This window comes from Pleurodeles waltl, chromosome 7, assembly GCF_031143425.1.
Source record: "Pleurodeles waltl isolate 20211129_DDA chromosome 7, aPleWal1.hap1.20221129, whole genome shotgun sequence".
NCBI classification, from domain to species: Eukaryota; Metazoa; Chordata; class Amphibia; order Caudata; family Salamandridae; genus Pleurodeles; species Pleurodeles waltl.
The window spans coordinates 1,111,499,571-1,111,519,782 of NC_090446.1; the positions used below are offsets into that span (position 1 = coordinate 1,111,499,571).

A 20,212-nucleotide genomic window follows, 5' to 3' on the forward strand; every position below is an offset into this window, starting at 1 on the left:
ACTGGCCTTAATTTATTTGCAATATAGTCAATAGTACCTCATTCATTAACTTTAGGTCAGCAGCCTCTCATCATTGTACCACTCAGTACAGCCTTGAGCACGTCCCAGACTAACCTGTTACTTTACTCACCCATGCTGTTAAGGTCTATATATTGCTTAATATGTTGACCAATGTCCACTACTACTGGGTCCTTGTGCCAGTAGTCGTTTAGTCTCCATCCTACCCCTTGTTACTGTGGACAACACCTAAGACGTTTCCATAACTGGGCCATAGTCTGGAAGCGTTTATGGGCTCAGGTGCCCACCTCCAGCTCAGAAACTAAGCATGTGTCCACTAGCAGATTATCTATCCTAGCATACGTCTTGTGTGATGCAGAAAAGTGTGAAAAATCAATTTTTTGGAGGTGGGAGGCAGTGCCTTCAAGCATCCACCAGCCCCATGTTGTGGAGCCATTGATTGCCTTCAGTTTAGAGTGCCTGTGTCCCTCCCAAGCCTATTCTGTGATTTTTTTTCTGCGTTCATGACCAGATTAATGTCCCTCTCTATTATCTGTGGGCCAGATGCAAGTGCTACAATCTCGCAAATGGCCCTGTGCAAGATTTACCCTTGGTTAGGGGAAAAGATCAAAGCCAGCTAAACCATCTATCCCCTAGTCCTTCAGTGATACGCAGCGGCCTTTGCCATCCTACTTAACTATCTTTTCATCTGGCAGGTGATTATCTCTAATAAGTATACCCACATTAGAAACCTTCCTCAGAGTGAAGAATTGGCACTGGAAGATCAGTGATCTCCACCTCATTTGATTCTTTCCCAAGTGGTAGGCTTTCTGAATAAAATCCGTCAGTCCCCTAATCTCAGTCAAAGATTACACAATAAATGGTGTCTGCATTTTGTACCAAAAACATTTTTGTACTTAGCTTATTAGCTAAGGGAGGTCAGGCCGGTACCTTTCTCGGAGGGACTCATTGGTTGTCAGAGGTCAATAAATGTACAAAAACAGTCGTGAAGGAGTGCTCAACTGCTTTGAAGGCTGCCAACAAGTTAAGTGGGATGACACACACAGGTTACCTTCATCAAGACTTTTCCCAGTGCCATTCAAGACTGAGACCAGTCTAAGTGGCAACCTCTGGTAAGAGATCAGAATAGGTAGCATCCAGTTGATTGTTGTTCTCAAGGATTTTCACAAGCTACTGAGCTAAGTATTTCTTCCTATTTTAGTTATAAAAACTAAAAGGGAGACAGCTAGTTGCCCTCTAAGGCAGTGTGCTGATGAGGTTTTTAAAAACAGATTGTGTTAAGGTTTAACTACACTTTCTTTCCAGGGCATAGCGAGGATATTGATAATGAAAGTCTGACTCAGAATGAGCATGGCAGGGGGCACCATGCCCACCAATTCATGCAGGACTTTCATGGGACAGATGTCGTCCAACTACCTTGAACTGATGGACAAAAGTAGCTAATGGGTTAGATTTCCTTGAATGCTAAGGATCACATGAAAATAGACTCCAAAGCAGAGGGCTGTTTCAGCGAGGCAGTCCATTTTAGGTTGAGCGTTCAAATGCTTTGACCTGTTGTAAGTATTGTGGGCTTTTAACCACGCCCACATCACGGCCATCACTTTCACTCGTTTGTGGGCTTGTCTTTCAAAAATCTCTTGATGCCATTGGTAACTGCTTTATGTTTGTCCCGCCTTGGGGTGGCTTTGATACTGCCTTGCAGACTGACCCTTTTGCACGGATACTTGAACGATTGCCGATATACTTCAGCATGGGTGAACTATTTTTTTTCTTTGGTCTCTTCCCTTCATGCTCCATGGCAGCAATGGCCCTCAAAGCACCAACAGCGCAAACTCCAGCAGCGGTTTTGGGCTCTGGTCACGTGGTTCATGCTGTTACCTAATTAAAGTAATTTCTTTTGGCTCTCCCCTTTCAAGCTCCATAGCTTCCCCAAAAACACTTATAATTGATAAATGTTTACTAAAAAAAAAAAAAAAAAAAAAAAAAAAAAATAAGAAATCTGCAAAGCAGCTTTCCAAGCACAGCAGTACAATAATCACTGACTTGGGAAAAGTCACCCCATACTGCTTTGCAAGCATTCTTTTTCAAAACACATTTGCCCATAACCCTGTGGTGATCCTTGGACAATGGGACCACCTCCAAAATGTTCAGCATGACGCACTCTTTCTGTTTAGGTCACCTCTGATTCTCCACACTACTCCAAAAAACAAATAACCTCTCCCACCATTAAATCCATTTTTAAGCTCTCTTATGACTGGCTGGTTTTACAGCTTGGAGTAGTTTGTGTTCTAAGGGCTTTAGTATTGCAGTAGGCCTGAAAATGTGTAAGGCACTACATCATCTAGGGGCTAAATACGTGGTTGCACTACATTACTTTGTGCCATTCTATTTTCATGTGTTTATGCCCTCTAGGGGCTAAGTATATGGTTACATGACCATGTGTCTTACACACAATATTTTTATTGTGGTGTCCTCTAGGGGCTGTTCTGAGCATTATAGTCAACATACTACAATATTTGCTGCACTTGCTCGCAGGGCATTCTTTTACAGAACATTTTTGCTCGTAATTCAGCCTGTGGTGGCCCTAGGACAATGGGACCACCTTTAAAACATTCACCACAGCCCACTCTTTCCGCCTAGATCATCTCTGGGTCCCCACACTAAGTTAACGGGGACCCCAAAATAATAACCCCTCCCTCCATGCAGCGTCTTTTTAACCTCTCTCATGGCTAGTACATTTGTTTTACAGCTGAGAGTAGGTTTTTTTTTTTTTTTTGTTTTGTTTTAAGGGTTTTGCTTGTAATATAACTGCAGTAGGCCTGCTAGCCCTGAAAATGTGTAATGCACTACACCCTCAAGGGGCTATATATATGTTTACACTGCAATACTTTCAATCTTTTTATGTTCATATGGTTTTGCCCACAATGCTATTTTCACGTGGTATCCTCTAGGAGCTGTTCTGAGCATTACAGTGTAATGCCAAACGTTTATTTCTAATAACGGTTTTTGTTGGGTTTATATGATAATTGGATATGATATATTAATCTCTCCTTATTGCAGTTAGGACCATGATTCAGGCCAACTTAACATCCTTATTACACTATGACTGTTTGAACACTCTTGATATGTTTGGGTGACCTCTGTAATTCACTTCTCTTGTTACACCTCAGTGGCTGTCTTGTTTTGGGACTTGTTAGCCAGCCAGCAACTCTGATAGTGGGGTGGTGAAAGTGGTATTCTGTTGGTATTGGCATGGCAGATTTAAATTACGATGCTAAAGGGCAACATTTTCATTTTTGGCTGCAGATAGAGGATGAAGGTAAATGGAAGTGCTTTAGTTATATGCAGGGCCACTGGAATTATGTGGTAAGAAAAGGCTAAAATATGAGGCAGAGTTGACCAATTTATATGGCAAGAAAAGTCCAGTTATGAATTTACAACGCCAATAGCTGTAAATCACGCAAATTGAGAGACCTATTGCATTGCAAATTCTTATTTATGCTGGCATAGAATACTTACATTTTTTGTGAAGAAAAGCAATATGTTACATATTAAGGTTAGTATTTTTCTGACTATTTTAAAGAGAGTGCAAGTGGAGTTGGAAACAACTCCTCCCTACAGTCTGGAGAGAGGGCAGTACCCACACTCTAGTATGAGAGGGGATGCATTCTTCAGTGATCGCCAAAGGAGCATAAAAAATTAAACGTCTTCCCTTGAACATCAGATACGAAGCCCCTGGGAAAAAAAAATAAGAACTAGTTGTGAAATTCTAAAAGAATGAGCCAGATGTCAGAGATGAAAGACAGTGAAAGATTTTTACCCAAAAACTTACACTAGTTCAGTTTTGTAGGAAAGATCAATTACTGATCACAAAATATCAGAGCTGTGTCTCTCTAAGTCACAGAGGGAGACATTTCCATCAACTCATCACCATTTTGTATTTACCCAAGGCAAGTACTCAATCCCAGGCACTTGTATCAATGGCTAGTACGCATCTACGAAGGACTGCACCTAGGACAGTAAACAAATGTGGCAGAAGACACACAAAAGTCCAGCCTAAAAAAACTATGGTGTCAAGTGACTAGTGTCTTAGAGTATGGAACAATGGAATCAATGAAAGTCTGCAACAACCATTAGTGATAATGACAGTGTTAGGGGCGCGAAACCTAAATCACTCCTTTGCCAGACAGACCTGGTCCTTGCCCAAGTGTCAATGGATACCTCACCACAACGCCTCGGAGTTGCACATGCCAGCAATGTCACAGCCTAGAGAGGAGTGCAAGGTTCCCCGCATCTATCATAGTATGTGTAATCTGAAAAAGGCTATAGATAGTCCATCAATCCAGCAACAAAGCCAAAATCGTGGTAGATTGTATACTCATCCAGAGATATGCAGTAGGATCACCAGTAAAAAAGGGTTGGCAGAAAACCGAGCTTAGCCATGTACTTTAGGTGTCAGGCATCTGCGTCTAGTAGCCCATTTATCAGTTAACCTTTGGTGTGCACCCACCCCGTTATCATGTCAGACACTTTAAAAGTCAAGCAATTGTGTTGTGCGAATAGGCCCTTCAAGCTCACAGGCCTTCTGCTGTTGTACCTTCCTGAACCTTTAGAATTATACCATACACAGTCAAGTAACATGCCATGTTGCAGCCAGATTCATTCTCTTACATAAGGTCTTGGAAAAGGACCCCCAGGCACACCAGAATAGTGATCACAGGTGTGGCAAGCTGGGGGACACAAACCTCCTGGGCGCACAAGATTACAGAATATAGTGGGGCATGTTTGATGGTTCATATACACATACATGTACAGATCTTCCTATGTTACACACATTTTTCATTGGAATGTCAAGGTACTGATGTTTGCCGAACAACATGCTGCTCCCTTGTGGAAAAAGGCCAAAATAGCAATGCCTCACAAATTCTCTACCTTCGCCTGGTGCCTGAGGCACAAAGTTTGGCTGAGTGAACATGTGCAGTGGCTTTGTGTCTGTCTACAGACAATCCACTCCCCTTCTTAGCTATGTAGCACAAGCCCCCAGGCATGTTCATGGCCACACATCAATTAGAAAGTAAAGATTGAACACACACACGATTTACAGCTATGCATAGTTCAGACAAGTACAACATACTCAAGACTTTACAGTTTTCTGTCCACCCTACATAAGAAGAACTTTAAAGTGACAATCCTTGAAACTGTTCTTTTTGTAGCTGCATAGGAAGAGGCGTTGTTGCCTCATTTTCAAGCCTTCCGATATTTTGCAAAACAATTTTTATTGGGTTTTTGCATGTAGACAACCATAACAATTGCATCAGTAAGGGCAACATTATCAGTCACAACAGTAGTTACAATATGACATCAATATAATAATTACAAAAGTCACAGGCATATGTTTTGTAAGATGTAGTAAGGGACAGGCTGAGTGTTTCCAGGCCTTCATCTGCATCTTGAGGCACACCTTATGTACACATGCCACTTTGCATCTTAATGGTCCTTTGAAGTTTTGCAAAGCACCACAGATTTTTGGTAGGAAGATAACTCTGGACCTAGGAATATGAAGTCAGAAAACTAACCACATAGCAAAAGGCATCCACACGCATGCATACTACATTGTGTGCCTTCTCAGGTGTAGTAGCACCCTGATTTTGTCGCCTGATAACCACAAACACATCATGGCATTAGACAAAATAGACATAAACAATGCTCCAGGAACATATATACAAGGAAGGTGATTGCACTAGTAACAACCCCTCACCATCCCCCTTAGTCCAACATCCAAGCATCCACTTTCATTCCCACTCTTCAAGATACTACCCCAAAACCGCTTTAATATAAACATTTCCAAATCATATAAGATTTTCAATGGGCATCATCTCCTTTACGCGACTACTGTACCTGCCATCCAGTAGAAGAAGGCCCTGTTGAATCATAGCTGTTACATGTTCAGAAGCACCAAATAAATCATGTAGGCTCAGGGGTGGCTCATGTTCCTGCCAGTGCTAACAGAAAGAAAAGGCGAGGCATGACTCAAACTGATATGCAGATAATCAACCAAAGGAGAAGAGGGCAGACAGGAAAGTAAGCAACTGGTCAAAAAAGTGAATATCCCAATAAACAACTCTGGAAAGCAAGAGATCAGGCATCATGAAGAACAACTGAATGGTATATCAAAGAGAATAGCAAAACATCACTGCAAGACGTAATGCAGATTTCTATGCAAAAGATATGTGGAACTCTCTCACCCACAGCCACACCAGGAGGTAGCACATACAAGTGCCCATGAAGAACACTCCACCGACCAGAACAGACACATCCTTTTTTTTGTAAATCATTTTTATCAAGTTTTCCAAAAACATTAACACATTTCCAGCAGTTAATGTCATAGTTGTTAAACCCAGTATGAACGAAATTAGAAGAAGCGTTTGACTTTTGACTATGTCCTGATAGTAGTTGCAATAATAGTTCAAATCAGTTATGAATGAGTCCATAGAGGTTGCAACAATGCCTTGTTTCTGCGTGGCGAAGCAACCATACAGTGGGAAGGGGGTCATCTTTCATTATAAACCAAACAGGGAGAAAGTGGGAATAGGGGACGGCAGGGCATACTAGTTAATGATGGAGGAGAACCTATAGGACTACTTCATAAATGAGGTAAGTGACAGAAATGTTGACTATAATGAGGTCGGTGTACTGTATCTTCATGTTTATGGGGGTAGGTTATAATTCTTTGTATGCTGTGTAAATTCCATCAGCAGAGTCGTCCAGTGGATGGATATGGGATATTTGTGCAGTGGCAAGCCTCCTCTTAACGAAGGGTGTCGTTCTCCACCATTGCCCATTTACCCACTGCACCATACCAGGCTTCCAGAGGAGGGGCTGTCGGGGAGTGCCAATGTAGTGTGAGTATTCATTTATCAAGAAGTTCTCAACCTTGTAGAATTTGCGATGCTTAAAGATTCCTAGTGGGCATGCTTCCCAGGTTTAGATACCAGACAGTTCCGGGACTGCTTGTAGGACGTCAAGGACCATCGTCCAATAGTGTTGAAGATTCGGGCAGGACCCTAGAATATGCTTTAAGTCCACGTCTGGGGTGTGATATCGTGAGCAGCTCGCTTGTACATTAGGAAAATACTGTTTTTCCTGGGCCAGGGTAAGATATGCTCTGTGCAGAAGGAAGGAAGAACTGTATATTCTTGAAGCTGGTGTTTCGCAAAATTCGCTGGGGGAAGTTTAAGGCTTGCAACCATTATTTGTCATGCAGGACTCTCCCTTATCCATTCTCCTATTTCTACCAGAGTGACTCTGGATACTGAATTGGGGGGTTGGGCCTATTTACTCAGCAAGGTTGGGCCACTTGAAAATCAATCAACAATAAATACCTATGCTGATAATTATTTTGTCCACACAGTTTTTGAGATTGATCAAGTTTTTAATGTTCTTCTACAGTTTAAGGCATTATTCTTGTCTGCTGGCTCCTGGCAGAGGGTTGTAGTTACCTGTTCTTCAATTACTTTTACTTGTACAGCCAAAATGTCAGTGTGCTTTCGTACTTAGACATGCTAAATTTGATGTCCGATACTTTTATCGTTCAACCAATCATGAAACTGATTGAGGGATTCTTCATCTCCAGTTCATATACACCAAACATCACCAATGTATCTGAGCCATTTTGTTATATTGTTATGAAATGGACTGTTGTAGTATATCAATTTTCCTTCATATAATGCCATGTACAATACAGCCATCTCCGGCGTGAAAGAACATCCAATGGCAGTCCCCTTTATCTCAAACAATTTGTCTTTCAATATAAAATAGTTTCTTTTTAGAGCTAAACCTGCTAATTTTAAAATGAATTGTGTGGGGACTCTGTGTGGTCTGGGTCTTGCCTCCAAATAAAATTCCATGGACTCAAGACTATTGTCTAGCGGTATTTGTGTATATAGGGAAACCACATTGAAGGTTACCAACAACTATGTACCAGAATAAAATTGGAGTCCTTCTATTTTATTAATAAAATCCATTGTGTCCCTTAGGTACGATGGTACCTCTTTCATGCATGGTTTTAAGAAGGTATCCACATATTGTGAGACTGATTCCAAAATAGAGTCTCACCCTGAGACGATCATCTTCCTGGGTGATTCTTCTCATCTTTGTGTATTTTTGGTAAGAAGTACATGACTGAGGTCCTTGGATTTACGTTTAAGAATTCGTATTCTTTTGGGCCAATATAATTTTACAATTGATGTTTTTTATTGTTTTTTTCAAAGACTGTTGCCTTGTGCGCATTGCCCATGGTTGATTTGTAGCTCTGTACCTGCCTCTTGACCTTTGTTGACTTCTCCCTAAAAATAACCTTATCTTGTGCTGGTATTTTGATTTGAAGGTCCTACATGGTTTGAGTTGCCCATTGACTTAGAAAACGAGGTATTTAAACAAGTAAGGAATTCGTGTTTTAATCTTCCTTGGTACTCGGAGAGTACTCTTCTTGATTCTTGTCTGGTGTAGAAATCTTCCTTCAGATAAGGGACACCGTTTTCAGGTTGAAAATGTTCTGGTCTCTTTCGAATGCTGTGTTTTTCTGGTTTATAGTATAATCTTTTTCAATCTTCTCCAGTAGTGTTTTTGCTTCCAAAATGGTTTCATTGTCTTTTATGGCTTGTTCGAGTGCAAGAATTTAATCAAGTTGTTTTTTTGCTTATTATTTGTGCCATCTCTATTGAATGAACCATCCAATCACGGCTGAATTGGTTCTAATATAACCAAAACGTTTTCGATATTCAGGATCTTCCACAAAAATGTCTGGCATGTTACACACTTGTAAGCCCCCGGGGATGGTTCCTGCTGTGAGCTGTTCCAATAAAAATTAACCATGAAGTTCTGTCCTTATGTGCTTTTTTGTCTTATCAATTTTTCTACTTCATTTTGCTGTTTAGCAGTAGAACTTAATGTTATCGAAGAGAATGGTGAGGGGGTAGTTATTAACCTTTGTTTGTGGTCCTCATAATATGACAGTGTATTTTTTCCGTCGTATTTTTGTGATCTACCCTTCAAGGCAGAGTCTCTATGATTCAATCAAAAGCTTTTATCACACCTTTTATTAGTGAATTAAACCCTTGCGGATAATCACCCACGCTCAAAGTACTGAATTGGGGGATTCGGCCTATTTACTCAGCAAAGTTGGGCCACTGAAAATCAAAAAAGATACTTATGCTGATATTTATTTTGTCTACACAGTTTTTCAGAGTGATCACACTTTTAATTTTCTTGACTTCAGTTATTTAACTGAATATTTAGGTGTTTTAAACAACAACTTATACACTTTCCATATTCTTAAAATACCGCAATTTTGACAATATTTTAAGCCCACAAACTCAATAAACAAAGGACAAAAATCATACAACAAACCAATAACAAAAGAGTACTACAAACACAATTACATTATACCAGTTATTAATTCAAAAAGTGAATGGAGTTGTCCTCTTCTCTTCTATTTTTAAGCATACTCCTTAGTTAAATGCATTTAGGGGTTTGTGCCACCATTTGGTTTGGATAGAGCAAGGCATCAAATGTTCCTTTGTGTACTGGAGTGAGTCTAGATGCATCACAGACAGATCTGTAATGGTTTTGTAAAGCCATGTAATGAGGTGCGGCCCGTTACCCATCATAAGAGTGGTATGTACTGCTGGGTGAGTAGCGGGTTCCACATCTCTGGTGTGCCATAGAAGAAGGCAGGTGCAGACTATTTGTCTATCGAGTGGGAAATGGCCTGGTGGGAGATCATAACCCGTCATTTAGTTGTTTAAATGAGAGAAGGTGGCGATCCGCAAACAGATCTCCTACTGTGTGGAGCAACTGGCCCGTCCAGAGCGACAGCTCACGTTGTGTATAGGTGCCAGGAACCTTTGGGAGGCCAATAAAGGGAAACTCCAGAGTGTACGCCCGACCGAGTGCGTTTTGCCATATGAAAAGTGCGGGAAACGCATGTCTGCCGTGCTATAGTTACCTGCAGTGGTTGGGATGGTGGGGGGTACAGATTGTGGGAGCAGTACACCACAGACAGAGGAAATGGGGAGAACTCCCTCCATCTCCACCATTCTCACCCATGTATCGGCCAGCAGTCCACCATGAGAGCCACTGTAGTTCCACTGCTAAGTAGTAGGCTTCAAACAAAGGACAAGCAACTGTGGGAGCCCTGTGTGACTCTACAAGTAGGATACCTTCATCAATGAGTCAGATCCTGAAACATGTGGCCGGTTGTGAGCTAAGACAGCCTTGGTCCACCGGCAATCGTAGTACCCAATGTCGTGAGGTGCCCCAAATTCAGATACCTAACTCCTGGAAAAAGGTGTGTGGTGGAACAACGGGGAGGTTGGCGAAGTTTCACAGGAGTTGGGGTACCAAAACCATTTTCGCCAGGGATATCCGCCCAATGGGGGCCAGAGGAGGCGACTACCAGAACTGAATGAGCTTTTTAATTCTGGGTAATGCTACATGAACACTGCCCTCATAAAATTCCAGAGGGGTGCGGTATACGCGAATCCCCAAGGAGGGGAGCACTACTCCTTGCTAATGGAGGGGGGCATCTCACAGGTAGATGGGCCGAAACAGTTGATTAGGGTGGGAGGGGTATACAGCCAATTTCTCCAGAACAGACCGGTCCTTAAGGAGTAAACAATGGGAACCCTACTGGGCGTACCAAACAAAAACCCTACAAAAGCAAGCGACACAAAGAGACCCACAAGGAGCAGCACAAGAAGCACAGAAACATATACAGAAGGCAATCTGGACAGAACCTTCACAAAAGATGGGTACTGGAAGCAATTACAGCATCAGAAAGTGATGTCAATCTCTGTAAATATCACTACATAGATGTAATCTTCACTCACTTTAACAATGGCAATGTTAATTCAAATTTCAGTTGTTAAAATCAGCTTATTGACCAAAAAGCAATAAAGGATGGTCTTTAAGTCAAGTTCCATTACCACTGTTAATCATCAAAAACTCACCTCATGTGTGATTCCAGTGTCCAAACGCAGCCCTAAGACCAAAGCCTCTTCCAGCCTACGGAGAAAGAAAGCCACAAAGATGACAACGGCAGGAATAAGATGCAGCCAGTGGATGGAACTGGATCAAAAGAGGCAAGTGGAGATAGAGACCAAGGTCAAAGTGATCAAAGCAGAAACAAAGAAAAAGCACTACACAAGACAAGAAGTCAAACCGGTCATTGGGTAGTACAATAGGGAATTAAGGTATATCCTGTACGTCACTTTGAAAAATTGACTTTTACAGCTGTTAAAGCATTAAAACGCTGTTGCCATTCAGAAGAATGCATTACAATGTGGGATGCATGTCGGGTTCTTGCTGGCCGGAGGGAGTCTTTTGGGTGGAATCTGGTCTTTGTTCTCACTTGTATGTTGCTCTCAGGTCACTCATTAACTTGTGTCTTTGCCTTCCAATGTCCATAGTTAAGGAAGATGAAGTTACAGAACACAGAAGAATGATGGGGTACTAGCATGGAGTCACAATTGACAAGAGATGAAATAGGAGCGAAGAGAAGAAGAGTTGGCAGCTAGGGAGCTGAAACTGGTGATGGGGATTAAGCCACAGTAGCTGAGGGACAACGATGTTCTAGTGACAAGCGTTGATGGCATCAAAGTGGCAAGAGGAGGTAGAGTAACACCAGATTTAAAAACATCCAACAGGTATGAGTAAGACAATCACAGAAGCTAAAGGAATAAAAGCTGAAGAGATTCAAGGGTTAGGAGATAGTAGCAAAATGAATCAAAAGGGGCAAGGAAAGGGATGACATCACAGCAACATGAGTGGTCAAAGTGGGAAACCAACTAAATCAAAGGAGCAAAGGGGCAAAAGCAGTGAATGCTTTTTCAGCAGCCTAAACGTGAAAGGTGCCAGAGCAGGAGGAGTAGAGGTACAACAGCAGAGAACCTACAATGTATTAGACCCTACCAGCACTCACCAAAATTCTAATGAAGATTATAGTGTCCCAGCTACTAGGGTTCCTCCATAGTCATCAATGCCTTTTTCTCAACCACCGGTTCTAAGCCAATTCAGCCAAAGCACAGGACACAGGACTGAAATCTTTCTAACTGTCTTCGGGTTCATCTGTTCCCTTAACAAGGGTGAAAGTATTCCATTAGGTGCTACACTGCTCTCCAAAAGGTGCACAACTGTATATTACTGAAGAGACTGGGCACTGTAGATCAGAGCCTCCCATCACAATCTTTCAGTAACAACTGGCCACATGTTTCAGGTTCAGGATCTGACTCTTTGATGAAGGCATCCCTACTTGTAGAGTCACACAGGGCTCCCACAGTTGCTTGTCCTCTTTAAAGTTTATATAATGCTGCCTTCTCATACCTGATTCGACGAGCAAATGCCCTGCATTACATGTCACTGAAAATCCAATCTTAGATGTGTTTTTTTTATCTTAAACTTAACTCCAGGACGAACTTGTTGAGGTCTCACAGGGGCAAACGTTGCTACCGAAGCTAATGGTGTCAAAGAGGTAGAGGAAGTTGTGTCATGTGAGCCGAGGATTTAAAGGAGGATGGATGCAATGCCACCCGTGTTCACAAATGAAGGGAGAGTGTGTGAAGGAGCTGAGCATACCAAAGTAATTATTGGTGTCCACAAAGATGACATGCTCAAGAGGTGTGATGTGTATACGACAAAAGATGAACAGCAAACCGAGAAAAGAGTCTTAGGAACTGATGGGACACAGTGTGAAAGAACAGAGACCCGACGCTGCAGTTTAGGATCAGCCATTAAAAAAAAATGCCACCCGAGTGGAGTTTTCACAACAGCTGTCTAGAGATACTAGGGTCACAAGCATGTCTAGAGTCCTCACAACCAGTTAAGAGATACTATGTAATTGTCTTCTCTTGCATACTTACCCCTTCATTACTTCAGAGAAGAGTGGAATAGTGGTACTTGCACCACCATTTCAATGACACTGGGATCTCTGGCACCTTGTGTGTGCTCATACTCAATTTAAAGATAAATTGCTCACAAGGAGGAGATGAGGAAGTCAGGCCTCAATTTTTTAAGCGCCAAGGTCACTGGCACATTTGGAGACCTGTGCGTCCACTGTATCAGTTCAGAGAAAACGGTGCCTGACGTACTTACACTTCAAGCTGTGTCTGCTCCACACTCTTCCTGGTGCCATGTCCATGACTCAACACTTCCTTCATCCATGGTTCCGGCTCCAACGTCTGTATACGGGATTCACGATGAAACTTCCCATCACCTCGGGGAACAAATCTGCCATGTGCCCCTAAAAGAAAGAAGCCCCTTACTGCTTTAGGTATTAAACCCACTTGAAAAGGAGTTCAAACTTCACACTTCCAAAAGTATCTCTCAAAGACATTTCTCCAAGTGCTGCTGTCATAGATCTGAATGAACCTTCTGTTGGCGTGAGCATCCATTAGTCTTTCCCCACAAGCTACATTCAGCAGTGTGTTACAACACTGAGCACTCATTCAGCATTACAAGACCCTAGTAAGTTTGGTTTCTTCCCATCAGTGGCCTATGCTGAAAGAGTTCAGAGATAGGCTTTCTCCATATGTGTCACGTCTATAATGTGGTAAATATCCCACAAGTGTGAGTCGTCTCCAAGCTGTGTCTTTCCAGTGCTACAGGAGTCCCATGAGAAATGTGGGGAAAACATCTACTTCTGCAAATGTGCTACAAGATTCCTCCAAGTATGGCATAATTCCCCTCTCAAGAGATGAAGCAGCGATGTGAGCTTCCTCCCATCAACACTCCATGGCATAGACGCGTAGTAATGTATGCTTTCAGAAAGTAGAGTCCTATTAGTGCTACAGGACCATTGGTAGTTGGTAAAATTTCAAGGAAGCTGGGTAGGAAAATCCATCTTGCATTAAATGAAGTGATCCACTCCCAAGTATTTGAGAGGGTCTCTCAATACAGTCCACAAAAAAATTCTTAAACGATATGGCGAGATCCAGCTTTGTCAAAAATATTTTTGCAAGGCAGGTCTTAAGTAGCAGCCCTTAAATCTACCAATACTTAATGGTGTGCCTCTGTAGCTGGATATGTATTATTTTCAGCAATAAATTCTCTGACCTTCATACGATACAGGAAACTATCAGGAGGCAAAACAATCTTACCAACACAGTATGAAGTGCCCCCTTAACCAGCAAATGATAATGAACACTTTTATCTGACTAAGACTCCGAATATACTCAGAAAAAGGCCCGTCCTGAGCCTGACTGAGGAATTCAATGTTCATGAGATGCAAACCACTCAGACCTAGACAAGAAAGCCAAATACAACCACTTAAGACACATGCTATCCTAACTAGCCAAGGATGAACATTTTGAACTGCATACAACAATGAAGACACTATAATTATTTTGCTTTCTTCTTAAGGTTCTGTGCTTGTCCATGTGGTTAAGGTCAAACCACTGGGTGACTTTTTTGATCCCACATCTTTCGATGCAAACTCATATCAATATGGTAACGTCAGCCTGCTTCTTTCAACTTAAAGTAATTGTTTGATTTTTCTGCCCTTCTTAGAAAGTGACTGCGGTGATAGAGACACAACAAAAGGGGTAGCCTACATTTCCTGATTGACAGCCTTGGCCTGCAGGGATGAAATTCTCAATCTTGACAACACTCCCAATGAAAATATTTGGTACAGTATCCTTTGGAAGGCGTGATGGGTACTGCAGAGGCATGAAGGGCTTTTTAGTTTTGCTACTATTCGGCTGAGTATGTTTGGGCAGTTGGTCGCTTTGACAATTCAGTTTTCAATTTTCCCAATTAAAGTGTATCTTTTTGGGTGAGTATAGCTAGGCGTGGTGTGTGGGAGTTTTTCAGGATATAAGCGGATGAGAATGTTTATGGACAACAAGTGTCTACTTGACTCTTTCCTACACCAATCAGATAATGGAGTTTACAAAGAGACCAGGACAGCTGTACTGAGCACATCCCAGTGAGGGCAAAAGTTAGACTACAATAGGGTCAGGAATTTTTGGTGCAAATGCAACCTCAGATCTTTGAGGTACGAGGCTAACTTTAGAATGGACCAACATAAAAGCAGCCATGGTTAGGACAGGGCAGTAGGGCTACGGACTACTGTCAATAAGTGTCTCTCCACAGTCCAGATGTGATGGAGGGTAGAGCTAGAAGGGCCTCAACTATTAAGAAAAGGTCTACCGTGTGAGAGCAAGGCCAAATACTAACTGGAGAAGGCCAGGTGACACGATATTGTTAGAGGAGAAGTAGGTGCAAGAGTTTGTAGGGCCATGGAGTCAGATGTTAGCATCACCAACAATAAAGATTTATTTTTTGCTTTGTTTTAATGGCCAGAAATAAGATCCATGAAGGCTGGCGTGACATTTGGACTAGAGCTGAAAAAATGTTCAATATTTGGGAGAATGAAGAGATGGCAAAGTGAAGTATGATCCCTCCTGCCAAACCCTCTTCCTCTCAATGACAGGGTGTAAATCCCGGTATCTTTTATTAACCACTTTACCAGCCAGCGGAAAACGAATGCGTATCTGGGCAGTGTTTCCAACAAAAAAAGATCCCACTTCAGGAGCAAAAAACACAAAAGGCAGAAAAAATGCTCCTTAAATTTCTAGATGGAAATGGGTAGCAAAAGGAATACCAGTCATGAACCCCAACCAAGCTACTACGGTAATTGGAGATCCTAAGTCCAACAAAGAGACTTCAAGCAAAAGGAAAAAAACAAGGTCATAAACTGAAAAATAAAGACTAATGAGATGATAAATCCATTGTCAAAAAGTAATAGGAAACCTTGAGGAACGTTAAGTAACACTTTACACACACAAAAATACAGGAAGCAACAAGGTTAACCTAGAAACCAATGACAACCATATTTTCTTTTGGGAACCACTCTTTTGTCTCCAGAACAGTAAACCTAATAGCCATAGGCATGCCACAGTGGAGATTCTTCCCAGAAGCAGACACCGTGAGAGAAGGTGGACCCTATTACGGAGGTTCGGCTGAGCCCCAAAAGCCACCCCCTTGGCCTGAACGCCCAGACTTGACCCTCAAGACTCCAGTGGCTAGACAGGGCAGTTTTAGGCACATGGAATGCATGAGAAGTGTGCGGCTGAGCCTTCTGAACTATAGTTCTCCATCCTAGGATGAAACTGGACAGGAAGAGCCCAACCAGTGCCCAGACCTGCTGCTCTACTGTGAGGCTGCAAAGAAGTAGCACAGGGCAGGTCACCAACTCATGGCCACAAGCCAAGGGAAGTGAGACAGTGAATAGGTGTGGCCCCACACCTGTGTCCAAACATAGACCATTGCCCTAAACCTTGGACAGACAAGCATCAGTTTCATCAACTGAATGTAGGAATGTCTGAGCCTTTTTTTAAGGACACTGAAGGGAAATCCTCTGATACCAGTTAAGATCCAGTCATTGTTGCCTATTTTCCAATGTTTGCACAGTATTCATGTTTACTTTCTGGACATGGAGTGTTCGGTAGGGACACTGATGTGAAAAGTGATATGCAATACTGTAGCATGGGTTTGGGATACTCAGTGCTGTGACCCCCAGCAGTGTGAGTGTCATGCTGTGCACGCAGTTCTCAAATGTGCCAGATAACTTTCATGAGTAAAAACAGGACTAGAATAGGTATCTCATGTTCAAGTATCCGCTCCCTACTAATTTAAGGTCTCACCTGGTCCAATCCCGATGTATTGCCTTCCCAGCCAGTAAGCCAAATTGTGAGTGCTCATTGCCCCCTGTAGGTGAGAAAAAAAAAAATCACAATCAGAACGACAGTCTTGAACCTACAATTCCAGGAGAACCCTTTTTTTAGAGGGGCGGCTTTGGACTTCAGAGGAAACTGGGGTACGGAGGGGGACGTGGAGCAGTGCTGTATTATTACAATCTCAATCACCTCAGATAGAAGGGGGACTAACTTCCTGTGATGGTTTAATATTAAAGGGGCGGTACTGCACTAACATGACCATAATCATCTCAGATTAGATGGGGGCTGTGCTGCTCTCCTATGATCATCAAAGCCTCTGAATAGGCGAAGCAAGGAGGGCTGCGCCTTATGCCCCCTGCCTTTGATCACCATCACTAAACGGATGGCACTGCAATATTTTCATCTTAAGTGAATGAGAAAATGCTGCACTCCTTTAATTACCATCGCCTCTGATAAAAATGCATTAATTTGATCACCAACAGTTCAGAATAAAGGACGGATCGTGCTGCCCTTCTGTGATCTCCTTGGATAAAGGGAACTTGTGGTCACTATCACCTGAGATTAAAGAATGTTAGAAGGAGAGCCCTTTACCTTTAGGATGGTCCTCACTTTACATCATGGTGAAGGCAGCGATCCATTGGTGGGTTGAATATCATATGAGGAAAGCATTAATAACCACCACAGGAGCTACTGCCTTGGGGGGAAAAAAGCAATGTTAAAATGAAGATCTCGGAGGCGTGGCTTAAGGCATCAAGACGGCAGTCGCATTAGAGTGCTTCGGAGCCCTCCATCATCCGCCGCCAATCCTCGTCAGGAAACAGCTGCCAGAGCAGTCACACATGCTAGCCATAACACCTACATTTCTAACACCACAGTAGCGGGGCCATTCAGACTTGCTCCGCAGCAATTGTGGAGCACAGAAGATGAGACCGGCAGCCGCTAAAGATGGTGGGCACACGAGGCCGTTGAGGCCCTGACTGCCGAAGTCATGCAGTGCCCCCTTACTGAGCGCCACACGCGCCTATCCCCTGGGAGATGCCATGCCCGCTCGGAGACAACGGACATGCTGCCTACCTTAAATTGGGCCGCTACACCACCCGAGGCCACAGTGGTGAGTCTTTGGGCCTACCTGGAAGCATCCCTCCTCGCAGGATGGCCTGAAACCTCATGGAGTGCGAGCTGAGTCTGGGCTCCGGAATTTGCCAGTGAGGGCCCATAACTGGGACCCCATTGGAGCCCCAGAGGGACTATGACAAAGCTACTGCTGCCCCCCCACTCAGACTAAAGGTGAGGAGAGTGGCGGGGCCTAGCTGGAGGCACACCCTCGTTGGACACTGACCCCACCCCTCCTCTGGGTGGCAGCGAGCTCTCTACCTGACTCTGGAGGCCTGGGTGGTGACACCTGAACCTGCGTGGGGACCACCTCCTTGTCTGGGGGCACAAAGGCCTGCAGAGGGAGGGCCATGACAGGAACCTCAGGCCTGATGAGATGGAGGGCTGACCTGGGGCCCCCAGGATACGGCGGCTGCGGGAACCCCCACGCCCAAAACTGACTGGGGCTGAAGGTGAGCAGCAGGGAGAGAGGACGATGCAACATGAAAACACCTCGCAATACCAGGGATCGCAGTGATAAACTATTAGGTGGAATCGCCTGCTGATGAACTATCACCTAAACTCTCATTACAGGCCCTGAAATGGACCTGGCAGCGACCTACTGGGTGAAAGAGTGAGAGTGACATGACGAATCGGTATTGGAGGCCCTTTTGTGTACTACAAACCGCCACCCCCCTGGCTTCATATCCCTGGGGATTTCTACCATGCTACTCCCGTGTGGGGATGCGCACAAATCGGCTGTTACATAGTGCCATCCCCAAGCCAACCTCTAACTCTGCCTGCTAGCTGGTCTTATGCCAAATCTGCACTTATTAGGAACTTCTGGCCAGGTACACATACTGGTCTCTATAAAGTTGCTCCTACGCTGGGGAGAGGCGGGGGATCTGAGGTCCTGTAGAGAATTCCTTACTCACACCACCGCTACGATGACGCTACGCAGTCACTGTTAAGGGCCAACGCTTCTCATCTGCACAGATGTCTGGGAGTGCTACCAGAAACCAGAGTATGTGGCGCAGCCCAACTGCTCGTGCTGCTGCTACCTGTAGCAAGTGGGTTGGGCATAAACGTGCAGTTACGGGACCCACGACAAGAGAGATGGGAAAGGATAAACCCATGAAGTCCCACTCTGTCCCCTGCCCCCGTATATCTTTCATTTTGCCTGCTTATCACTGCCTGTTTCTGCTACCGGCTCCGGCCGGTCACTGTTCCCCCCTGCTGCTGCCTCTCCTGCGGCCCTGCCCCCCTTGCACACCCATTGGCCCTCCCTCTCGCCTCCCAGCTTCTCCACCCTCCCACCCCACCCTCTTAATGGCCGCCGCTGTGCGGCCACGCCACTGGCGTGCCAGAGGCAAGCCCGTCTGCGCCTGGACTTTGCCAAGTGCCCGTCCCCCTGCCCCACCAACCCAGACCCCCCCTCCCCCCCAGACAACACTATTTAACAACCACACCCCACTTCCTCAATCCAGGACTACTCCCCGCCTGCACCCAAGCCGACCCCAAACACACGCAGGGACCTTTCACCTGCTATGCCTGCCGGTTCTCCTGCTCCCCCCAGCAAACACCGGAAACGCCCACACCCCCCACACCAACCCCAACGCTCCCCACAACAAATACCACAACTTCAACTCAGAAGATTCTCACACAGTCCTCACCCACCCCAACAGACCCTACTCCAACACCAACAAGCCCCACAACCCTAACACACTCCACAACAACACAAAAAAAAAACCCACACCAACACACCCCACAACACCACTAACACGCACCACAACAACAACAGCCCCCACAAACACCCGCTCCATACACAAGCATGCCATCGAACTCTGGGACCTTATCACATCACACTCACCAGACATTGTCTTCCTCACGGAAACTTGGATGAACCCCTCATCTGAGCCAGACATAGCCACAGCCACCCCAGATGGATACAAACTCCATCGTAGAGACAGCTTAAACAAACCAGGAGGTACCATCACCATTATACACAAAAACACCATTAAGGTCACCACCAACACACACGACACCCTAGACAGCGCAGAACACATGCATTTCCTAATTCACATAAACAACAACTCCACCCTCAGAGGAACCCTCATCTACAGACCACCAGGGCCTCGCCCCCCCCTTCTGTGACGCCATCGCTGACACCATCAGCCCTCACCTCCACAGACTACATCCTCCTCGGTGACTTTAACTTTCACCTGGAGAACCCCCACGACCACAACTCCTCATCCCTTCTAGATAACCTCACGAACCTCGGATTCAAACAACTGGTCACAGCACCAACCCACTCAGCAGGGGACACACTAGATGCAATCTTCACCTCGAGCAACTACATAACCTACATT

General features: G+C 44.2%; 1 protein-coding gene across 3 annotated transcripts in view; it reads right to left on the reverse strand.

Moving 5' to 3' along the window:
* The window catches only part of RSAD1 (radical S-adenosyl methionine domain containing 1), a 68,593-nt gene that overhangs the window by 7,634 nt on the left and 40,747 nt on the right, over window positions 1–20,212 (reverse strand). For 2 of the 3 annotated variants that reach the window (XM_069200069.1, XM_069200067.1), the window contains exons 5-8: window positions 16,719–16,782; window positions 13,168–13,315; window positions 11,028–11,082; window positions 5,917–6,020 (exon numbers count right to left, since the gene is read on the reverse strand). In XM_069200069.1, coding sequence (XP_069056170.1) covers window positions 5,917–6,020; window positions 11,028–11,082; window positions 13,168–13,315; window positions 16,719–16,782 — 371 coding nt within the window. The remainder of the gene's footprint in view (window positions 1–5,916; window positions 6,021–11,027; window positions 11,083–13,167; window positions 13,316–16,718; window positions 16,783–20,212) is intronic. The other variant, XR_011194200.1, reaches the window with a different exon arrangement.